General features: G+C 34.7%; 1 protein-coding gene across 2 annotated transcripts in view; it reads left to right on the forward strand.

Annotated features, from left to right (window-relative positions):
- The window catches only part of LOC132705316 (carbonic anhydrase-related protein 10), a 544,428-nt gene that overhangs the window by 375,208 nt on the left and 145,871 nt on the right, over positions 1-23,349 (forward strand). For both annotated transcript variants that reach the window (XM_060675835.1, XM_060675836.1), the window contains exon 5: positions 2,386-2,481. In XM_060675835.1, the coding sequence (XP_060531818.1) occupies positions 2,386-2,481 (96 nt within the window). The remainder of the gene's footprint in view (positions 1-2,385; positions 2,482-23,349) is intronic.

The raw sequence follows: 23,349 nt of genomic DNA on the forward strand, positions 1-23,349 counted from the left end.
GGCATCCACTTCTCGCTGAACACCGTCTGCTAAAGTCATAAGCATATTTTCGGTGATATAAGGTATACAATCTTTCAGTAAAAGTTGGGATAAAAGCGAACCGGCAACGCTGCATTTGGCACCTGTATCGAGGAACGCGTATCCTTTGTGGTTGTTCACAGTGATAGGTACTAGGGGGCGTACCTGTGTACTGTCTGTACCTTTGTCAATCGAATTAAAAAGAAATTCAACACTGTTGGCGTTTGTTTGTTTGGGTTTGCTCTCGAGTTTGCACTTGGGGCAATTACTTTTGACGTAACCCGGCGCACCACAACCGTAACACGAGATACCAGAGGAAGTACTTTCGGGCGGCTTCGTTGGGTTAGCCTTTACCGTAGGTGTCTTATTTTCCTCAGCCTGTTTTGTTTTAGTCGCTAGTTTGCGACACTCGTCAACCGCATGTCCCGTATATTTGCAATACGAACAGCGAGGTTTCTTGAGGGAGTCTGTTTCGTTTGGCGCTTTTGAGTCACTAGAAATGTCGAAAGTTTCTTCCGCAAGGCGCGCTTGAGTGAGTAATTCACTAAACGTAGTGACTGCATCGCGTGATACTTTTTCCCGAATTTTCCGGTTCCAAAGTCCGTAGACCATGTCCATCTGTACTTGTTCTGAGAGAGTACCGGCAGGTAGTTGTGCTAGGATAGACCGTGCTTTGCAAATAAAAATGTCTGTTTTTGTTTTCGGGTCCTGCTCATCCGCAAACAGCTCGCGATATACCCGATACGCAGGTTTCACCGGACCGAAGGTTGATCGCAACAAATCGATAGCCTCTTGCCATGTGTTCAAAGTTGACTTAACTCCCTGGTACCAAGTGGCAGCAAAACCGTCTAAGAGCATGGGCAACCCTTTTAGAGCATTTTCGTTTGAAACATCGGTACAATCTTTGTACACTTCTACAACGTCAGCGTCCGACGAGCCGTTAAAACGCGAGCTACATTTGGAAAAATTGCCTGTTTGAGTGTTGACAGTAGAACTTTGAGGTAACGACACATTGTTTGAAGCGAGACGATTGAGCAGTTCTTGGAATTGTAAGTCCGTAAGAGTGACAGTAGACGTGGGCGTAGACATTTTGTTTGATCGAAGATTGTATGGAGGTTTTCGTCCTTCCACGATGAAAAATAGTCACTAAGTGAATGCTACTTACAGTTTGGTGTCTCTTACTTTCCCAGTTTACACCTCAAGGCACTTACAACGTTCTTCTTCTCGTTTCTACGATTTTGACGCACACACACAGTTTTCGGTGGGAGATTACGCGCAAAACAGGTTCAAAAATGTTTTAGTTCAGTTTCCGGTGAGAAATCACACGCGAATCTGCTTAAATCGATGTTTTGTTCAGTTTCCGGTGAGAGATCACCCGCGAATCCGGTTCAAAACGTTCTCTGTTCAGTTTCCGGTGAGAGATCACACGCGAAGCCGGTTAAATCGATGTTTTGTTCAGTTTTCGGTGAGAGATCACACGCAAATCCGATTCAAAACGTCTCTGTTCAGTTTCCGGTGAGAAATCACACGCGAAGCCGGTTCAATGTGTTCGGCCGTATTTTGGATGAGAAATCACGCACAAAACAACGCAAAACTTGAGTTTTGATTGAGCAACCCGTAGACAGAATGAAGTTACGCAGAGCAGAAATTCACATAAACGTAATTATCATAATTTTGCTTATTTTGTGGCCACTAAGTTGGAGCGCCAGTTTGTAAGGTGGGGGGTTTGCGGGTACACGAAATTAAACAATTTATGTGTCACTACAAATATGTAATTCCGAACTCAAGTAAAATACTATGGGTGGACAACGAAATTTTCAAAATTAAACGCGTTTTCCGAGAGTCGCTGCATAACCCTTTGCGGTCGGGATTCTACTACTTCTCCGCGGTTCGTCTGATGCACGGTAGCGCGGAGGGAGGCGGCGACGGGTACGTCTGGGACGTGCAGCGCCACACATGGGCGTGCGCTTTTAAAAATGTTCGTTACATACTTTGGAAGACCAATGTTATGCTTTCATTTAATCACGATATAAATATAAGCAGATATAACAAAAAAATTTTTTTTAATTATTTTTTTTATTATTGGTCATATATCCTGTAATTACCCTATAATAAATTTATGCTTGTAAATTGTTCTGCACACGATACTTTTATGTGTAAGCACAAATTTAAAGTGGTCAAAGTACTGTTTAATTTACAGCGATGTCCACGTTTAACGTTCGTTCAAATATTTGTTTTTATTTTCTTATGATTTTTCAGGCAACATTTCCGTTCTATTTGTGAAAGTGACCCTTAACTCATTTTTACTGGTATATATATACACACATTCCGATTTATTCCTATAGCCTCTTTTTATTATTGTTCCAGATACAACTCTACGGATTTAATAAAGAATTATATCACAATATGTCGGAAGCTCAGCATAAATCACAAGGAATTGTCGGCATCTCACTGATGGTTCAGGTAAGTCGAATTTATGAGTGCTTTGTTATGAATAGACAATTTGAATGGAAAAATTGGAGGAACGGTGTTTTAAATCATAATTATGAGGCGATTTGCGCTTTATGGGTTAAGGAAATGCAGTCTTTTTTATCCTTTTTCAATGCAACTCGCCATTGAATGTCCGATTTTGATTGATTAACAAAAATAACCTACATTAAGAACCAAAACTACAATGAAATTTACTAGGTGCGCGTTTCATTTGCCCCCTTTGAAAAAATCTAAATTGTTCCTATTTTTATTTTAATGAACAATAAACATTTTCCGGGTAAAAAAATTAACGCATTTAATTATTTTATTATTATTAGTGGTTCTATATTCAGTCTTAATAATCAGTGTCGTTCCTCAGGGGTCAGTATTGGGGCCCTACAGGTTTTGGGTTAATATATTAGATCTGTGATATGGTATTAAGGCATGTACTAGTTTTCTCGCATTCATCACGAAATTCGGGTAATCAAGAGATGCACAACAGGGAATAGAGTACGTCCTAGCAAGTCTTAATCAATGGTTAAACAATTGGGTGCTCATACTTGTACCGAAAAGAGTTCTATTCTCACAAACATCTTGGCTATCAACTAGCAAGTGATCAGAAGGGTTAAATGCATAGCGTTGCTAAAATTGCTAACATACCTCTTATCATAGCTCTCATTATCTTATTTTAATATGCTAGGAGAATATGGAAGGGCAACAAACATTTTCTTAGTTCCAAAAATAAGGTCAACGCGGAATGTAAAGTCAATAGACATTTATTTTCGTTCCACAGATATTCGCATATGATAATGGGAGCACATTATTTCTTAAACTATTTTTGATTGAACCTTTGAAGCGGATGTGTTACACTATTTTTTTAGAGTCAATGGAAAGTTTATTATATGTAGTTTAACTGGTAACCATATCGGGATGCGCCTTGGCAAAATCGAAGCTCTAATGCCATATTAATTGTCAGAATCCCACCATAATGAGCTATTTTCATGTCTTTTGTGTTCCAGTTAAAGTTATGATTTTTGTTATGGAACACATAATATATTTCATCAAATTTGAATTCTGCCATTAAATCCAAACATATTTTGCAGAACATATTGCTATAGCTAAACCTAAATTGTTTTTTTGATATTTGATGAACGATTTTGATTGACCGTTGTGATTCGCAAAAATATTACTGCAGTTCTCGATTTTAATACATTCGGTCTACTCTATACAGAGTGTATGGAAGAAATGGGGACATTTTAAAATATCATATTTTCATTTCTAGCATTATAGTATTTATAATAAGAAAGTTCTATCAGCTATCTGCATAAAATGAAACTTAAGTAACAAATATCCATTTTATCAGTTATTAGCATGCTTGTTCTTGTTGCAGTCTATTGGTCTATTTGAAAAAATATGATACTTTAACTAAAAATTGTAATTCTAAAGAGAAATGGGGCAATCCAAAGAAAATGTGAGGAAACCAGTTAAATTGCGTTATAAAATTTAACTTATGACTTCATTCGCAAGCCTGCGCAACACGTAATATTTATAGAAATACAAATGGTAATAAATAATATTTTTAATGTATTAAATTCAAAACAACATTCTTTCTATGCATTCCGAACTTTCAAAATTATAATTGTTGAATTGTTATGAAAACCTATTATTGTTATTGTTGAGGAGATTTATTTATCATCTTTTATCCATTTTAATTTTTAGAAAATCGTAATAGGCAGATAAAGATAACGTTATATCAAAAACTATTTTATTCGTTAAGGTTCTCTGTTGGAGGTTTATATTTTTTAATACTCCCAGCTGGGAATCAAATCTAAACAAAGTTTGCTAATTCCTTTATTTATTTTCCTAATCCTTTCTAGAAAAACAACTGCACTCGAATTGGATAAAATTTACCGAGAAATACATGATTAACATTAAAAGAGAAATTAGTAATTATGGCGCGACAGAACACCGGCTTCCAAATACTAAAACACGGGAATTAGGGGGGATTTAAGGTATTTACGTGCTAACGTTGGTCCCATTCGTTATTTCTGAGCAGCTTTTCAGTCACCTCCGAACCTTTGTTTCTAGATAATTCGCATTTTTATATCACGTGATAACCACCAATATAGTTACAATGTTTGAAACTAATATATGTCATGCCTTGTCTATCGCTATTTACATTAAGTTGTTTTCAAAGTTTGAGATTTTCGTATGTAAAGAGCTAATTAGGAAAATATAGATATGATCTAAGTGGACAAAGTGAAAAATTTCTGCCGACCTGATGCTGATCATTTATAAAATTAAATAGTACATAAACAGGTAGATTTTAACTCATCTTAGAATTAGAGTATCATTTTATTTTGCCAAACGTTTATTTAAAAAATTGGATCTGTAGATTTGCATTTGCAAAGAGGCACTGCTAATAGCTGATTTCTCACACTGCTTGAAAAATGGCTAGCCAACCAACTTATGATTTATTTCGAAAAAAAAGTAATAGAGAAACAGAGAGAGAAAATATAATATCTACAGGCTTGGCAATACAATGTGAAGAAAAGAACCAACGAATTGTTTGCCGATATCTAATCACATATTATCACTATCCACCAGAGATTTAGGCCTTTCAACATAAACTAGCAAATAGCAACAAACCCAACAGAAAAAACAAATTTAAAATGCAATTATTGATGAAAGACAAACAAACAATCAAATATCAAACTCGTGATGGAGGTCTCGGAACTCGGAAGATTCTGGCATCCGCAGAATACATTGGAAACCATCTAAAAATTATCTTACGGAAAGAAACAAAAATTAATAATACTTATAGGGATCCGTTTTAGGGCTATCATTATTCATTCTTTACATAAATAATTTATACCATGTACACACTTCAGGAACAACCCTTCGTTTTGCAGACGGTGTTTTATTACTAAAAAGATTCTTGGAATAATCTTGATATCAAAAATAGAAAATGACCTCACTATTTGCTTGGTTGGTTCAACCTTTACCTGACTGACACCGGGTCAAAATTGACACAATATTTACTTTTTTCTTTAAGTTTTTTTCAAATATTTTTTTAGTTTTTTTTTCGTTGCGTTTTGTTGTTTTTTGTTATGTATGCCCACATTTTGGTATACTGTGTTTTAATTTATTTTGTTCCTATCGACCTACTTTTCGTGCAAGCTGAAACATGTTTAGCCCTACTAGGGAATACCATTTTATGGTATTCCCTAGTAGGGTATATTGTATGGTATTATGGTTTTGGTATACTGTGTTTTAATCTAATCTAGATGACGACAGAATTTTATTCAGTGAGGAAAACTATGATAGCGATGAAGCTGAGAAAGACTTAGGTGGTAATATTGAAGTTGCTGGTCTTATATTGAAATATGTAGCTCCTAAAACAGGTAAAATTAGAGAATCTGATTGTATTCGTGTAACAGAGAAAAGCGAAGATACCGATTCTATTCTGGATTGTTTTTTTTTTATTTTTTTATGGGACGATATTTTTGAAATTTACTAATGCAATAGTAAAAGAAATTATAAATAATCATAACGAGACTTATTGAGACAATTTAATTGAATTACATGTTTTTGCGCAATACTAATTTTATCTGTAAGATATAGAGATGCAAGAGAAACTCCAGTTTCTAGGTGGTTTTTCACACATAAATCTTTCAACATCTATTTATCAAGCTTTTATGAGCCGCAACTGATAGTGCGATATATTACGCTTCCAGCATTTTGACAATATTTATACAAGAGCAAAAGTCGCGATAAACTTGCTCGTATTCGCGACGCAGTTGGTTCATTTATAAAAAACTGCATGTGCAACAATATATGTGCATTTGGCAAGTTACAAAGGCTGCTGGCCAGGTTTACATACTCAGCAAACCTTGAAAATATGCGATTAAAATTTGGGTATTATTTGATGCGATAAAATTTATTTTGCAGTTTATCTAGGAAAGTAGTTAGAATCTCTTGGAAAAATTAAGGACGGCGCGCGTAGTAAAGACTATATAAAATCATTTTTATGGAACTAGACGCAATATAACGACAGATAATTTTTTGAGCGACACAACTCCCGCGGAAGATCTAAAAAAAAGCTAACACTAGTTGGCACTATGCGCAAAAATAAAAAGGTCTTACCAAAGAATCTTCTGAAGAATCTAAAATCACTTGCTGTTTAGTAATTTTATTACCTATACACTATAGACCTAGCATTAGTGTCCAATGTTACTAAAGCAAAAAAAAATGTGTGATATTACTTTCTTCTACTCATCACGATGTATTAGACAAATTTGTGAATGAGGATTCCTGCAAAAGAAACACAAGAAGATGGCGGCTTAGAATATTTTAAAATTTGATTGATATAGCAAGTTTTAATGCTTTTGTTTGATGGATAACAAAATATTCAGAATGGCGTGGTAATTCTCTTTAACAATTCGAAGAAAACTATTTCTCCAAGATATTGGAATAGACCTTGCTAAGCCACATATTGAAATAAGGGCAAAGAAAATTGAAGAAGATGGTCTGGGTGACTGCAGCTGTAAAAAGTACAGGAAAAGAAATAAGAAATAATTGTGAGGAAGTCACTAAAAGTACTAAAAGAGATTATGTCGTGGAAATTATAATAAATATTCTAAAAAAATGCGACAAATGCAATAAATTGTTTGCGCTCAATAGAGTACTCTATTACACTAGTAGAACAACCTGCAATTACTGCGCAAACTATGAGGATGAGGGACTATCATAAGGTTCATAAATATTATATAATAGTTACATATAATTCAATTCACCTTTTTCTTGTTCCTAGGTTCCGCCTAATGAAGAATATGTTTTTCGATTTGAAGGAATAGACGTGTTTATGTTTTTCGTTATATATAAAAATTATTTTTGAATAAAAAGATGAATTAATTTAGTAGATCCTGTTTTATTTGAAAATTTATAAGTAATTTTAATAATACCAAAGCATGTATATTTAAAAAATATAGAAGTTTTCGTCTTTTTATGCGTTATTGCTCACAGTCTTCGTTCATTCTTTAGCGAATCTCAGCCATTGTTACCCTCTCCGTCTATGATATTTGATGAAAGGATCATTGCCGCAAGCTGTGGAGGATTTCCATCTTCTCTGTGAGCACATTCTCAATTTTAACTCTTGCAGTCTGATTCTAGTACAAGTTGTGAATTATTTCTAAGTTTCTGCTCTTCACATAATATAAAAAAATATTTATCATACTATGGTGTTGTACTACCGAATGCCTTTTGGAAGTTAATGACACGCTTGTGAACCATTTGACTCATATCTAGGCATCGTGATGCAACAATGTTTATGCCGAATAGAGCTTCATGAGTACCAAATCTTTGATTGTTTGTTTGTCTTTTATTTATCGATATAGTTTCTTGTATATTCTATTATTGATTATCTACAAAGAAAACTTTAGTGTGTGACACATCGTATAAATAGATAGATCGATCGATGTAGATAGATAGATAGATTCATCGTTCATAAGCTTAAGTAAGTCTAATCATCGGGTCTTCTTGTCTGGCCATTTTTAGTGCTTTTCAGTTCAAATTCGATTTCTTCTGTTAATATTATTGGTCCTTGTTCTATAGAAACATCCACAATACTGTATCTGTTTTCATCATTAAATATTTCTTTTATACATTCATCCATCTTCTTAGTTCCTGTTGCATATCCAGTCTAAGAATAGGAGACGAGAAGAAGAACTCAACAGTCTGATTTTTATGTTAAAAGATAAATTACTGGGTTTAAATAGTGGGTCCGTTGTGACAAATTAAGTGATGGTTTCTATTAAATATACCCAACTTATTTGCATTAGGATTCATCGAGTACCATCCGCCCGCCTCTACATGTTAGATCTATTTCAGAGAACCTTAATAACGAAGAAGAAACTAATAAATTTGATGTTTTTGGAAATTATTATTATTACTATTATTATTAAAGATACTATTAATTAAATATCCTCAAAATTGGACTGATTATTATACTGCAAAAAATGCACTAAATATGATGCTAGCTATAAAGATAACTGTTTGATAAAATTGAAGTAGCTGACATTTAAGAAAAAATATTAAAAATATTTAGTTATACAGTCTAACCTCCCTAGCTCTAAGCTTCCCTTAAGTCGAAGTAAACTAGTGTTTCCGGTACATCTTGTACGATGTTCCTTAAACCTCTACAAATTTACTTTCCTTTGGACAACAAAAAATTTGAGAAGTCATTCTAAACCCTCAAATATTTTCACTTATATCCCGGAATATATATATATATATATATATATATATATATATATATATATATATATATATATATATATATATATATATATATATATATATATATATATATATATATATATATATGATGACACTATATTCCGGGATATCATCCGTTCGCTCGTTGAACTCCGACTGGAATCCTGCAGACGTTTCGCCAAAATCTCACTTGGCATCTTCAATGCTCGCGCTCCGAAAACACTTCGAAGTGTGAATGTATTCGTGTTTTGCGAAAATGACTCAAAAACTAACGGTCGTAGAAAAAGTTAAAAAGTGCTTTCTTCACATATTTTATATATAACATCCTGTGCCTAAACCTTACCGTTTCTGACATATTTTGAATTTTATGTCAAAAGTGACGTTAAAATATTCTGCCCAACTTTGTTACATTTTAGGTTGATTTCCTTATAGTATATCCCCTATAATATTTTTACAATAAGAAAACCTTTTTTCATTATAAAAATACCATTAGTTTTCCCAGGAAATTGCAGAAAATAAGCAATAAGTACGCAAACAAATTTTAGAAATTTTCAAAATTGTGCTTCGTAATTAAGTTAATAATACAAAAGTATTAAAATTCGTTTAATGAATAAAGTACAAATTTTAATAAAAACATTTGAAAAAAAATATCCAGATACGAAAAAACCCTCCAGAAAACACTGTCTAAAGGTCTAAGCAGAAAATTTTAAATGCTTTAGGACTGTTATAAAAAATATTATTAAGTATCTTATGAAGAATCTCATTTTTATAGAATAAAATTATTATATAAATGAATCCAAACAACTTTTGTCTCTAAGTAAATTTTTGTATTCTTTGTAGATTCTGAGAAAATGTATCATCCCTGTACCTAAAAGAATTTTTAAGACAATATGTACTTTGTCCTTTTCTTATAACTACTTCTGAATGTAGATTTTTGTTGCCTTACCGAGTTTTTAGTATACTTCATGAAATTATCTCAAACGCTCCATTCTAAAATATCGAGTCAAAGTATTTAATTCCTAAACCCATAAATTTCATCTGGGTTGAGTTTAAAAACCCACGCTGTTCAAGCTTCGCCATGGCTAACCCTTAAAATAACTGTCTAATTTGAATTTTTGTGTGACCGTTTTAAAAACCAGCTTGATAAGGGCGCATATTTCCATTATAATAGATACTATTTTGCAAGCACCACAATCAACTATTTTAGGAAAAAACGCAATCAATAAATTAATTAGGTTCTGCGTTGGAAACCTACAGCGAATGATGAGAAAGCAAAATATTTAAAGAGTGCGCTAAAGTTCTAAAAGGAACACTAATGGCATTATGTGGTGTCAAAATTACTTTTTCTGATTTTCTTAATAAATTTTTGATTAGTTTCAAATTGAGAGCACTAGTTACTCATGCTCTTTTGTATTTTTAGACTAAATTTTAGGTAAAATGCCTAATGGATTTTAACTGAGAATTTTAAAAGCTTACAGTTAAATACCACACATGCCTTCTTGTTAAACCAAAATAAAAATAGACCATTTCCAAAAAAAGTTTTTCATTTCCATGCCGATACTCATTAATTTTAGCTAATTTAAATTTGTTTCTACATGAGCAATTTTCTTGGATTTCAATTTTCTTGGATTTTTTTTTATTTTATTGTGGAATAAAGGATTTTTGACAGAGTGTAATTGAGGGCTTTTAAAGTTTGTACAAAGCTTCAAAAGCAAAAAATTGGAGGAAATTCATTGGCAGCTAAGACCCCTCACCATTAAGGCCTCAATAAGAAAAAGTAAAAAAATTGTTGTCTCATTTCAAGATTTCGATATAAAATCCGTACACTACAGTGAAAAAGGCACTGTTAATGGCTAGTCTTCCACACCATAGACAAGAATTGACTTCATGCATATTAGAAAACCGATAGAGCAGCAACATGATATCCGTTTTTGCTTGTTCTAGCCAACGTATCTATGATTAATTTCAAAATATATTTAATCGTAATGGTTGGCAAGGAAGAGCTTCTAAAATTCTAGTGTCTAAAGAATTATATATATGGTATACAAAATTCTTATGAACTGTACTTAGGAGCATAAATGATGTATTAAACATTACGCACTGAAAAGGCTTTCTGGTAAAAATAATCACTTAAGACAAGTTTACAAATGATTTTAGTCGCATTACAAATATTTCAGCGTTTCTGATATTTTCGACGTTATCAGAATTCCTTGTTAAGTTTAATGACATTACGATGTGTCCTGGTGTGTGAATGTGAATGTGAATTTCTGCAGTGGATTATTTTTACATTTTTGTTTTTGTTTAAAAATCTATTCACAAATTTACATTGTTCCACACTTAATACTTTATGCAACTTTCAGATCCCCAAGTTTGTGTCGTCAGCAAACGTATAATATCTTGAGGCCAAATCAGCGTTTTTCACAGTAAGCACATACAGGAAAATATTAGGCCAAGAACCGAGCCTTGTGGCACCCCAGAGTTACAATCCTCCGTACGGCTCATATTTATAACCATTCTTGTATATTGTGGTCTATGAGACAAACAAGATTGTATAATGTTATACATGTCGCATCTGAACCCTACATATATTTTGTCAATAAAAGATCAATACTAACCATATCAAAAGCTTCTTGAAGATCAGCAAACACGGCTATTATTAAGTTCCCCTTATCTAATTCAATCATAATGTCATAATAAAACTCAAATTTTAAGAATGTAATAAAGCATTATTTCTTCTATTGTATTGTGGAGTAAGGATATTTTTCCCTTCTCCTCACAATGGAACACCGTGTTTACCCTTTTTTTTTGTTAGCTTTTCAAAAATATAACACATAAAAACCACTTCAAATTAAAAATATTATTATTTATTTTTAAAATAAACAAAATTTGAATTTCACTTACTGCCCCACTAGATCTTACGTAAAAAACTACTTGACCCTTTCGGTAAGTTTACGCATTACCGGGCTGCAAAGAGTGTCTAAAAAAACAACACGTTTCTGTTGGAGATAAGCCGTAAAACCATAAAGATGCAAATTCACAAAAAGTTTATAAACTATGTTGAAGGAATCATACAAGGTTAAAGATTGTGGCTATCGCTATGTCTGGCAGAGCGATGGAACACTGTTTGCCCGGCTCACAAATGTCTGATGACAACAGAAAAGGTAATAAATTTATATGTCTCATCTACATTCCTAAAGTGGCTCAAAATATTATTTTACTTATTATTATCATTATTTTTAATAACATTTTTTGGTGATTACTCAAAGTGCAACTGTAAAAACTGTGACATAATATTCAGAACTTAGTATATATACTTAGTATGTATACACATACATTTTTCAATCCAACTAATTTCCAGATAGTAGGTTATGAATGATTTACTCGGTAATGAAATTAGTCCATGATTGTTCTGTGATAAACGTAGGGTTAACTAAATTTCAAAATATTGGAACTACAGGCTACTACAGTTCACTTTCGCTTAAAAAACCAAATTTTAGTAGACATAAACATTGATATTTTGAAGTCAAAGCAACTAGAGGTAACAAATTATTTAAATTGTTTGTAGTAGTTTGGATTCTAGGTTTAATAGGTTCGGAAGAGGACACACCTTGTAATTTAGATCACTTTTTCGGTAGGACGCATCTCGCCACCGCTTAAAGTGTAATACCAAATGCAGCATCTGGTCACTGTCCGATCATCCTTGATTTAAAAGTACAACCAAGCTTACATAAGGATAATTCTGTTATAAATTAAACGAAAGAAAGCTAAATAAATGTCTAAGAAACGAAAGTTGAGAGCTCTTATTAAAATCACAAGATGTCCATGTTTGCGCTGATCTTTTTAGAAAAGTAATAAACAAAAATCACAGAATTAACCACTGAAAAAAAGTTAATAATAACCACGGAAAGAAAACGAAAACCTTAACGCAAGTTCTAATAAATTCAATTAGGGAAAGAGATTTTTTTGGATCGGATGAGTGCTTTGATAAGGAAAACGAAAAATAATTACTATTCACAAGAGTTTCGCATATATAAAACTGACTCCAAAACTACATTGAAACTAACCAAAGGAAAAATAAATCACTAGGAACAGCATTGTGTCGGTAATTGATGAGGAAGGTCACGAATTAAGTTCTGATGTGGAAGCAGCTGAAACTTTTAGTCAATATTTCAGTGAGGTGGCAATGGCAAGTAAAATAACGAAGCCAAATTAAAAATCTGAATCAAAAAATTTTAATCGATATAAAGCAATGATTCCACCATCTTATTCTTCTACCTCTTTTACACCTAGAAAACGTAATTTTTAAGTCCGGAAAATACCCAATGCATAAATCTGGAAATCAAAACATATATAATCAACAATTATAGACCTATAGTTCTGACCAGTAACTTGTCAAAAATAACTAAAAAATATATTAAATTACGCTGAATATATCGATAAGAATAATCTTATTTCAGAACTTCAGTATGCTTTTAACCTAAGCTGTAGTACGGAGAATGCTGTCGCCTACCTAACGGACCACGTCAATAAATGTTATATAAACAAAAAAAATAAGCATGGCAATTTTTCTCGACTGTGGGAATATATTTAACACAGTGGCTCACCAAAACTGGCTCATAAAAATGGAAAACTGGGAGTGAGAGCTATTGCTAATAAACTGTTCCATCTTACATATCGAACAACTCTAGCTAGCTCTCGACCAGTGTAATTTGGTGTCCCCTAGGGGACGGTGCTTGGTCTAGTGCTCTTTCATATCTACTTTCATGAGCTATTTAGCTTATTATCCAAAGAATAAGGGGGTGTAGTCTGTTTTGCAAATGGCATCGCCATAGTCATTAATGGAGAAAAGTGAAAGTGAACGAGTGAGAAAAGAGGTAACAGTAAAAGCCGAAGATACTATTAAACATATAAACTGAAACTGAAACTTGATAAGTCGGACTTTCTTGTCTTGATGGTGATGCTGCACAGAGACAAGTTTTATTCTAGCATAGATTATTTTAATGATGCTCAAGTATTACAAATTAATCAATTGTATATAAAAACGGTGCAAAGATTTGGCCATAAAAATCAAAAAGATCAAGATAACTGTATTATTCTAAATGCCAAAAATATATTTTTTTATACGATACCAAACAGATTTACCATATTACCCTTTGAATTTAAGAATAAAACATTTCATAAATTAAAAAATAAATTCGAGCAGTGGCTAGTAAATAATAAAATTAACTTGGTTCTCTGCTTAGTACGAAAAAATGCATAACCACGCTGGGTATAGTCCCTGCCTATTATTGGTGGACGTTCTTTAAAACTCACCTCTGTATCTCTTATACAATATTTAAAACAAAAAATTATTTTGAGCAATATATGGTCCATGATATTTGCAAGTCCATAGTCTAATTGGAAATTATATTATTATTATGATATGCTACGGATTATATACTGCTACAGAAATAATAAAACGTATGTCGTTCTTTCAAAGCGATCGGCAATTCTAGATTCATTATATCAACTTCAAAATTAAACTAACTTTAATATTTTTCGAAATCTTGAACAAAATTATGGAATATTTTTAATTTAATGCTACTTAGATGATCGTCCAAAATGTCTAGCAAGAAAGCTTCTGGTCCAAACTATCCGTTACATAAAAGAATAGAGAAATTAAGTGAAACAGGGAAAAGCACAATTGATGCGCTAATGGAAACCAACTATAGCCGGACGGCCGCTACAGTGGCCAAACCGCCGCCTGTATAATATAGCGCGCACTCCATATAAACTGGCAACTGTCTCCATGGTCATCTAAATAAAAAGCGGAATGAACAGTTTGCGTCAGGCGCTTGCATTTTCCCAAAATTATTAGTTAACACTATACCGGCCGTTTAGAAATCCTAATTACGTACGGCGCTTGCCGAAACATTGTCCTGATACCTAACTACCGAATACCGTCAATGCTCAGTGATGTTGTTATAGCTGAGAGCCGGCATATTTTATTTTAAAGTAGGATATAATATTAGGGCTATTTGATTTCAATTGAAAAAACCGGTTTTATTTTTTCGATGGGGGGCAGGGGGGCGAAGTCGGGGGGGCTATCTCGGAAACGGTACGACCTGGGGGGTCGGGGTTCTCGCCATCGAATTCAGAAAAAAATCTCGAGGAGGAAGCGACCTCAAAAAATCGCTTTTGAGGAGGTAGCCCTTTTTCGGTTTTTCGAGGTTTTCGGAGTTATTTGAGGTCGGATCGGGGCGCGGACGGTATATTCGCGTAGAGGGGCCCGAGGCGCACCGGAACCCTCAAAAAGGACGCCCCTCAAAATTGAGGAGGTATTGAGGTTAGGGAGGGTCTCGTCTCCTATGGGACGGATCGAAAATTCGAGTACCTACGTCGACGCGCCTATACCCGGGCGTCGTTCTGAAGGCCCATGTCCTATACCCGTCTGTGGAGTTTTTTTTGAGGGCGCCTCCTCAAAGTTCAAAAAGTTTGCTATCTCCGAGGTTTACCGGCCGAATCGCTTCGAAACCGGCACGGGGGGGTTTCTCGGGTCGGAAACGCCGGATCCGCCCTCAAAAATCTCCTACCTCAAAAACTCAAAAATATGACCTTTTTCAATGTTGTCGTTGAACGCGTCGATTAAGGTCGCGTTAGGTCCGGCCGGGTTCGGATCGATACGGGAGGTGGTCGAAGGAACGGCCTTTCTTACGATACCCTCCTCCCCGATCTCCTCCCAAACGGGGGGCGACAAGGGGGGATCAAAAAAAAGGACCGCGTTTTTCACTTTCCCAAAATCGGAAATCGAAAATTCCGACCTCGGGGCGTGAGTGAGGTCGCGGAGGGGCGTCGAGCGCCGCCTTGCCCTACCTCCTCAAAAATTCCTCAATATTGAGGTAGCGTCGGATTTTTGAGTATTTGAGGTCGGGGGCGGACCCGACCCGGACGCCCCGAAAGCCCTATACTCAGGCCACGCGTCGAGCCCGAGATCGACAATTGGCGAATTTTTTTGTTGAGGTTTTGAGGAGGTCAAAGGTCAAAAAGTTTGCTATCTCCGAGACCGTCGTTCCGATCGGGACCCAACTCGGTAAAGTTCTGGAGGAGGTCGGGGGAGGAAGTACCCGACCTCCCTCCTCCTCCCTCCTCAAAAAAATTTTTGAAAATTTTTCGGCGGCGTCCCTTTCGAAAAATTCCCCCTCCCGCCCTATGGGACCGGGAGGGGCGCCGAATTTTTTTTAAGTAAAGGGAGGACGGGGCTTTCGCCTGACGCGGTCGGATCCGAGGTCGGTCCCATAGGGAGGGAGTGCCTCCCACAAAAAAAATGCTCAGTGATGTTGTTATAGCTGAGAGCCGGCATATTTTATTTTAAAGTAGGATATAATATTAGGGCTATTTGATTTCAATGCTACATATTTCTCAATTTTAGGTTTTTGTAGTATGATAAAATAGTTCACTCGGTTGCTAAGATGGATAGAAATATAGTTCTGTGCAGTGTTTCGATTAATAGATTTTAAAATATTTAATCTTAAAAAAAACAAGAAAAAAATACCAACAAAAATTATTTTTATTATATATTGATTTATTATTTAGATTTAATAATTTTTTTTTGTGTGATAATCCTCAAAACATTTTCCCATACATAAAGGAATTACACAATATGAGCACATGAAACAGGTTTCCTTCCTTTTTCCGTTTTTTTTGCAAACTCTGCAGCGCTTTTGAGGAAACTTCTTATTGCCTGAACTAGTAATTTTCACAATTTTATGTTGTCTCATGTCTGCAGAAAGTCTCATTGGTGCATCTTCGCGAGAAACTCTCTTGGATACATTTCCTGGACTCTCTGAATGAACATATCCTTTTTCAATCCAGTTTTGCGCAATATTTTTCAAAAAAGATGAAAATTTTATTTTTTTTCCTGGATTCAGAACCTTGAAGACAACAAATGAATTGAACAGTGCAGTATTTAATATGAACATAAAAGCCTTCTTTGTCCATTTCACAGTTTTTCTTATAATAGGATTATAAGCAAGGTATTGGTCTGCTATATCAACTCCCTTCATGTACTTATTATATTCCAAAATTGTTTCTGGTTTTTGTATCAGATCGCCAGTTTTTCGATTTATTTTCTGGGTTTGTATCATTCGAGCCTGGTGTATTGTTGAAATCATTCTTACAACTCTTTTATCTTTCCAAATATGTATTAGAATTTCACCTTTTCTACGGAAGTTGTGTTGTCCTTGTTTTAAAGTAATTTTTTTTAGATCGTGTGGTAGCCCGCGGTTCTCTCTTATAGTTCCACAAATTCTTATCTTTTTGTAGAGTAACTTCTGTGCTAACTGAACACTGTTGTAGTAATTGTCCATGTAAACATGGTGCCAAATATTTCCATAACCATCTAAAAGGTTTACGACCAGGTTTTGCAATGTTTCTCCATTGCCACTATATAATTTAAATTTGCATATATATCCAGTGTCGGATTCACACAACATTCTCACTAATAACCCATACTTTGTAATCTTTCCTGGGTTGTACACTCGGAAACTTACTCTACCTCTGCAAGGAATCATGGCTTCATCCAACGATAGATTTTGTTTTGGTTTATAGACTTTATCAAACTTCTCTATAAAGTATTGCATTATTGATTCTACTTTAACAAGTCGACTTGCGTCATCAGGGATTGCACTATTATCGCAAAAATGTAGTGATTGTAGTATTTGCCTGAATCTATTTCTAGTCATGATTTTACCAAAAATTGGTGTTTCCATGTACGGATCAGTAGTCCAATAATCGTTAACATTATTTTTTTTTACTTGTCCCATCAATATATTCAAAGCTAAAAATTTCTTGATTTCTGTTATCGTGGTATCTCGCCACTGCTTTGTGCTTTTTACACGTTTATATTTATGCATGTTTTGCATATAATATCTATTTGTCTCTGTTACTAATAATTGAAAAAAATCATCATCTATAAACAAATCCACCACGTCTGAAATATTTTCTGCATTTCTTGGGAACACTTTAACCCCAGAATTTCCCAAAAATGGGTTTACTGTAATATCGTTATCGATTTGGGACCAATTTGATGTTGAACAGTTCTGTTCGTTTTCCAATATCGTGTCTTCTGAATCGCTGCTTTCAGATTCACTTATAATTGGCAAAACATTTCTTTTTCTGCTACTTTCTGCTAAATCTGTATCGTCGCTGTTACATTCTTCATCATTTTCAAACTCAGATAATATATCGGCACATACCTCATTACATTTATTAATTAATTCAAAGTCGTCTTCTTCCATGATATCGCAGGGCAAACAATTAAATTAATATATAAATTACTTAATTAATCAGTCAATTCGTAAGTTAATTATTGCAGAACACAAGCTAACTCTTAAATTATCAGTTATAATGTGACATTTACTATGACAACAAAAAACGTACTACTACGTCAACGGCGCCTAGATTTACAACCAAAAATAACGTACCACTACGTCCACGGCACCTAGATTTGTCACAATTAATGACGTATTACTACGTCAACGGCTACAAGATTTTGGATGAAAAAAACGTATTAATACGTCAACGGGCACTAATGTGTTAATAGTTGTCATTTCGGCCGGCTCGCCTCTGCGTGTTTATGCTGACCGGTGCCGTTCCCTTTTATTATTATAAATTTCTAGTTTATTATTTGTCCATTGCAGTTTAATGAGCGGTTCATGCTACTAGCTGGCTTGGCGATCGCAGCGCATCCCATTTTCTAAATTGCAATAATCTGGGCGTTCCAGATGATTTTAAACTGGCTATATAGGCGTGCGCATGAGACAAAGAAAGCGATTGCTCGTACGTATAGTCCAGCACACAATAAATGGTCATGATTTGACTGGCTTTCTATAAACGGCCATGAGTCTCAATCAGACTAATAAAAAGGCAACTTCTAAACGTTTGTCGGTACAGGGAGGATTTTTTTGATGAAAATTTCCTCAACGGAATGGAAGAAAATAACTAACGAAAATAAATAACAAATCGTTCTACGTATATATGAAGATAAAATTTATATACAGTGCCCCCGCAAATGAACTGGAAAGCCCTTTTAGTTTTTTACCTTTGTGTATTGCACTGTGCAATTTGGCATGCACGTATATAATTCAAATATATAATTTTTGACTTAGAAACCATATCTCATATTGTCAAAATGATACCTCTTGTTAAAGGTATTTTGATATTCTATTCGCTTACCACTTTTGAAAACATTTCATAAGTCAGTTTTTGCAAGACAGTCAAACGAATGCTTGCAAATGTTTCATTACTTTTCTATTACTTAACCGAAGCTTAAATTTTATCATTTTATCCACTATTTTATTAAATGTTCCAATTAGTAACTTGCGCATTTTGACAAGAATAAAGTATGTCAATTAACTTGTTTTGCAATGTTTCTGAGGGAACTACACTGCAAAGATTTCGACCTCTGCCTTTCAGATCTTAAACTGAATTAAGTTTTGCAACATAAATATTTATTTTTAGATACCCCCAAAGAAAAAAGTCCAGTAATACATTTTGATGAATTTTGTTCATTTGTGCAACCACAGTGCGATTGATTTAATGTAATATGTAATTATTATTTATATAATTACAATTATAAAGTGCGCAATACAGCAGAATTTATTCTGATATTTTGTGTCTCAATTACCTTATTATCATCCCGATTGATTTATTAATGCTAACGTTTAAAAAGCTTATATGATTTCATCAGAAATTCGATCAATAAATATTTTTTTTAACCTAAATTATTACTAGGTATACGCTAAGATTGTACTCACTAGTTTATAGTAAAAATCACCAAAGATGACAATTACCTCACAACATAAATTGTATGAACTAATAAATGAACGTATTTCGGTGATAAAATGAGTAAGGTCACGAGGTTATGTTATGACATATGATGACAGTAGGTAAGGTTAAGTTAAGGTTAATGTTTATTGCAATTATTTTTACTTTCCTTATATTTTGTGAGTTTATTGCATTTTATACTAAATAATTCTGGCTCAAAGGTAAAGTTTATCTAGTCACATGATTTGTATTTTCAATGATCGAAAAACGAAAAGTAGTCTATATTAATTGGGTAATAGTTCAAGATAATTAAAATATTTTAATGAATCCAAATGTCTTTTAGGCGCTTCAAAACTGGAACCCATCGGCTAATGGAAATAAACCCAACAGAAAAATTCTGGTCCTCCAGGTTCGGGGTTGAAACGATGGGCCAACTCCTCATCTTTCGGAAAAATGTTTCTAAAGTTTAAAACTCCAATCCAAGGCCTCGGAACACGGCCGAATCAAAGGTATGAAAATGGCAACGGAAAAGGACAAAACGACAAGAAGTGTTTGATGAAATGGCAAAATTGAGAGTCGACGTAGGGATATTCGCCGACACCAAAGAGAAAGGAAGTGGTCATGGAATATTTACATTTCTACGGCGGGGTCGAAAAGAATAAAAGAGTTAAAAAGGAAATCTACATAATCGTGCATAAGAAAGATAAGAAAAAACATAAAAAGCTGGCAAGAAATTGACGAGAGAATAATGCTGCTAGATCTTAAAAAAAAATTGGGAAATTGTAATAATAGGTGTATATGCACCGAATAATGATGAAAACAAAACAATTAAAAATTAATTTTGCGAGAAACTGACACAAGTTCTAGCAAACATATATTCTAAAAAAAAAATTTTGATACTAGGAAACTTAAACGCAAAGACAGGAAAACCCGAAAATTATAATTTAGTAGGTAAATATGGAGAATGCGTATAGAGCGATAAGTTACAAAGCTTTTCCCTGAAGGAAATGAACTGTTTTTTCCCACATAAGCCAATTCACAAATTCACTCGGCAACAAACACATAGAAACTTTATTATAGACTATGTAGTTCAGGGACATAAATCTCAACTTATTATAAACGATGTTCGAATATACAGAGAACCTGAGTAGGACTCCGACCATATACACAGCAATGTGTATATTTCATTCCGGAAAGGACAACATATCGATCACCACGAAAAATCGTCAGAGCCCAAATATAATCTCAAAAGCCTTTTCATAAATGAAGATTAACCCAGTAACTAAACATATACGCAGCGAGTGTAATATATGAGCAATTGAAACCAGCTATTCATAGTGCAGCAAAAGAATCCTTGGAGGAGCAAGAAAATCGAGAAAATAAAAAAAACATGCCTAACCACACAAGATAATGAAGACAGAAAACTGAATAAATAGAGAAGTGAAAATGGAAGTTTCAAAAATGAAAAATGAAATGTGGGAGAATAGATGTGAAGAGTTGAAAAGGTATTTCGGAGGAACCAGAATATCAAAGGCATTGAAAACTTTGAAAAATATAAGAAACGACAAGAAATATAGGACAAAAATGATTGAATGAGTGACAAAATATTATCAAAGTCTATGTACAGAAGAAAGGTCAGAATTCATAAATCAACCAGAAGAATTGAGCCTGGAAGATGATCGAACTGTAGAACAGTGGTAGAAGTTCAAAAAGCTTTAAATGATATAAAAAATAGTAAGGCAGCAGAGCCTAGAGGTATTCCCATTGAGCTGAGCTACTACTTATTGGCACTAATAGCAAAATCATTTAACAAATGCCTTTTAAATGGAAACAATGTTCCCAATTGGGATTGGAAAATGGCATATATCAGTTCTATTCACAAAAAAGATTGTAAAAAACATTTGCCAATTATAGAGGCATCAGCATAACTAGCTCCATAGAAAGGCTGTATGGTAGAGTCCTAAAAGGTAGAATAGAACGCCAGCTTCGGGAAATTGAAAAAAAAAAAACGGCTTCCGAGCCGGTCGATCCTGCTTGGAAAATAATTTCGTAATTCAACAACTTGTGGAAAAGAGAACATGACAACCCATTTAGTGTTCATAGACTTGAAAAAGCAGATGATAGCGTGCTAATAAGCAAATTGTTCAAGGTATTACATAACTCTGAAATGAACAAGACATATTTAAGAGCATTGCCGAACATATACTAAAACTCTCTTGGCCTAATAAAGGTAGGAAATAGAATAGAATTGCCGGTCAAAATATCGAAGGGATTAAAGCATGGTTGTTGTGCTTCCCCCACCTTCTTCAAAATATATGTCCAAACAGCAATAAAATCATGGATGAGATGGGAGATGGGAATACCAATAGGGGAATATTGCCCGTATACGTGCAGATGATCAAATAGCGAATGATGAATACGACATTGAGTATATAACGAGCAAACTGATGGAAGAATATTCGATGTGGGGATTCAAAATAAACATCTAAAACTGAGCATCTAGTAGGCGGAGTACCCACTTCAAACATACAACTGGAAAATATTATAATTAAGGGCTGTAGAGAGCATAAGTACCTAGGAAGCTATATTAGTGGAGAGGGAAACACCGAAAAAGATATTAACAACATAATTACGCAGGCCTATTCAACAACTGAAATCCATTTTAAGAACAAAAATCAACATTTACAAAGCTGTTACCGAATCCATCACCACATATGGATCAGAAAATTTTCAAATTATATCTTGAATGAAAGAACGACTCTTTGTGGTATTGTTATTGTTTTGTCCGCGCGGAAACGGACTTTGGCCGCAGCTGGCACAGCAAGAAGTCGCAAAAATTACTCAAGACAGGATCAAAAGATTTTTGATTACTTAACTGACCCTACCTCGCTTTTGGTCTTCCTTCCGGAGGGGCCGGCCCGTGCTGCGTTCTCTGTGCCTCGAGTGGTGAGGAAATTTGTTGATCACCACGCGTATGACCTGATGCGTTCAACGGCACTTTTTGAACCACACGATGAGAGCGACCGATTTAGCGCTTCACCGTGATTTTTAGTGGAGCATGAACCTAAGGGCGCTGGCGGGTATAGATGGCCAGTTAAGTTCAAGAATTTAATACCGCGAGGAAAGGAAGAAGAATAACTTCTTGGTGCTGTACTCGCGGCCAATCGATAAGCTATAGGTTTATATATATAAATTCATAAGAAGTCGAAAAATAATAAAATGAAAACTGAACATACCGCCCACCAAAATGCAGTAGGTATTTTCCCAAAAAAAAAAAACAAAAAAGCGGTTCCGAAAAAATGATACCCATGTTTACCTACAGTTAGAGGTTAAAAAAAATGAAAATTCAGAACTATACTAATAAATATTACTAATAGAAGTGCTAATATCTTGTGTGATTTAAGCGAAAAATGTGCTTACCACGCTATTGATTTGGTAGAGGGCAGAGTTTTACAACAGGTCTCTTAAAGACACCAGTCGCAGTACGAACCTTGACCACTCTGACAATGCCATCAGGGCCAGAGTAGACCTCGGCTATACGCGCAAGACGCCAGTCAAGAACTGGAGTGTTTTCCTCCTTTAAGACCACCAATGTGCCCACATCAAGATTGGGGCGGTTGTCACACCATTTATTACGTTGATTGAGGCTTGTGAGATATTCATTATGCCATCGACGCCAGAAGTGCTGCTGCATTTGCAAGATTAGCTGCCAACGGTTTAGTCTCGACATGTTTGAAGAAGTCATATCAGGGTCAGGGAATGTCGATACTGGAGCCAACATCA

This window comes from Cylas formicarius, unplaced genomic scaffold (genome assembly GCF_029955315.1).
Source record: "Cylas formicarius isolate icCylForm1 unplaced genomic scaffold, icCylForm1.1 PGA_scaffold_7__23_contigs__length_41026272, whole genome shotgun sequence".
Taxonomy (NCBI): domain Eukaryota; kingdom Metazoa; phylum Arthropoda; class Insecta; order Coleoptera; family Brentidae; genus Cylas; species Cylas formicarius.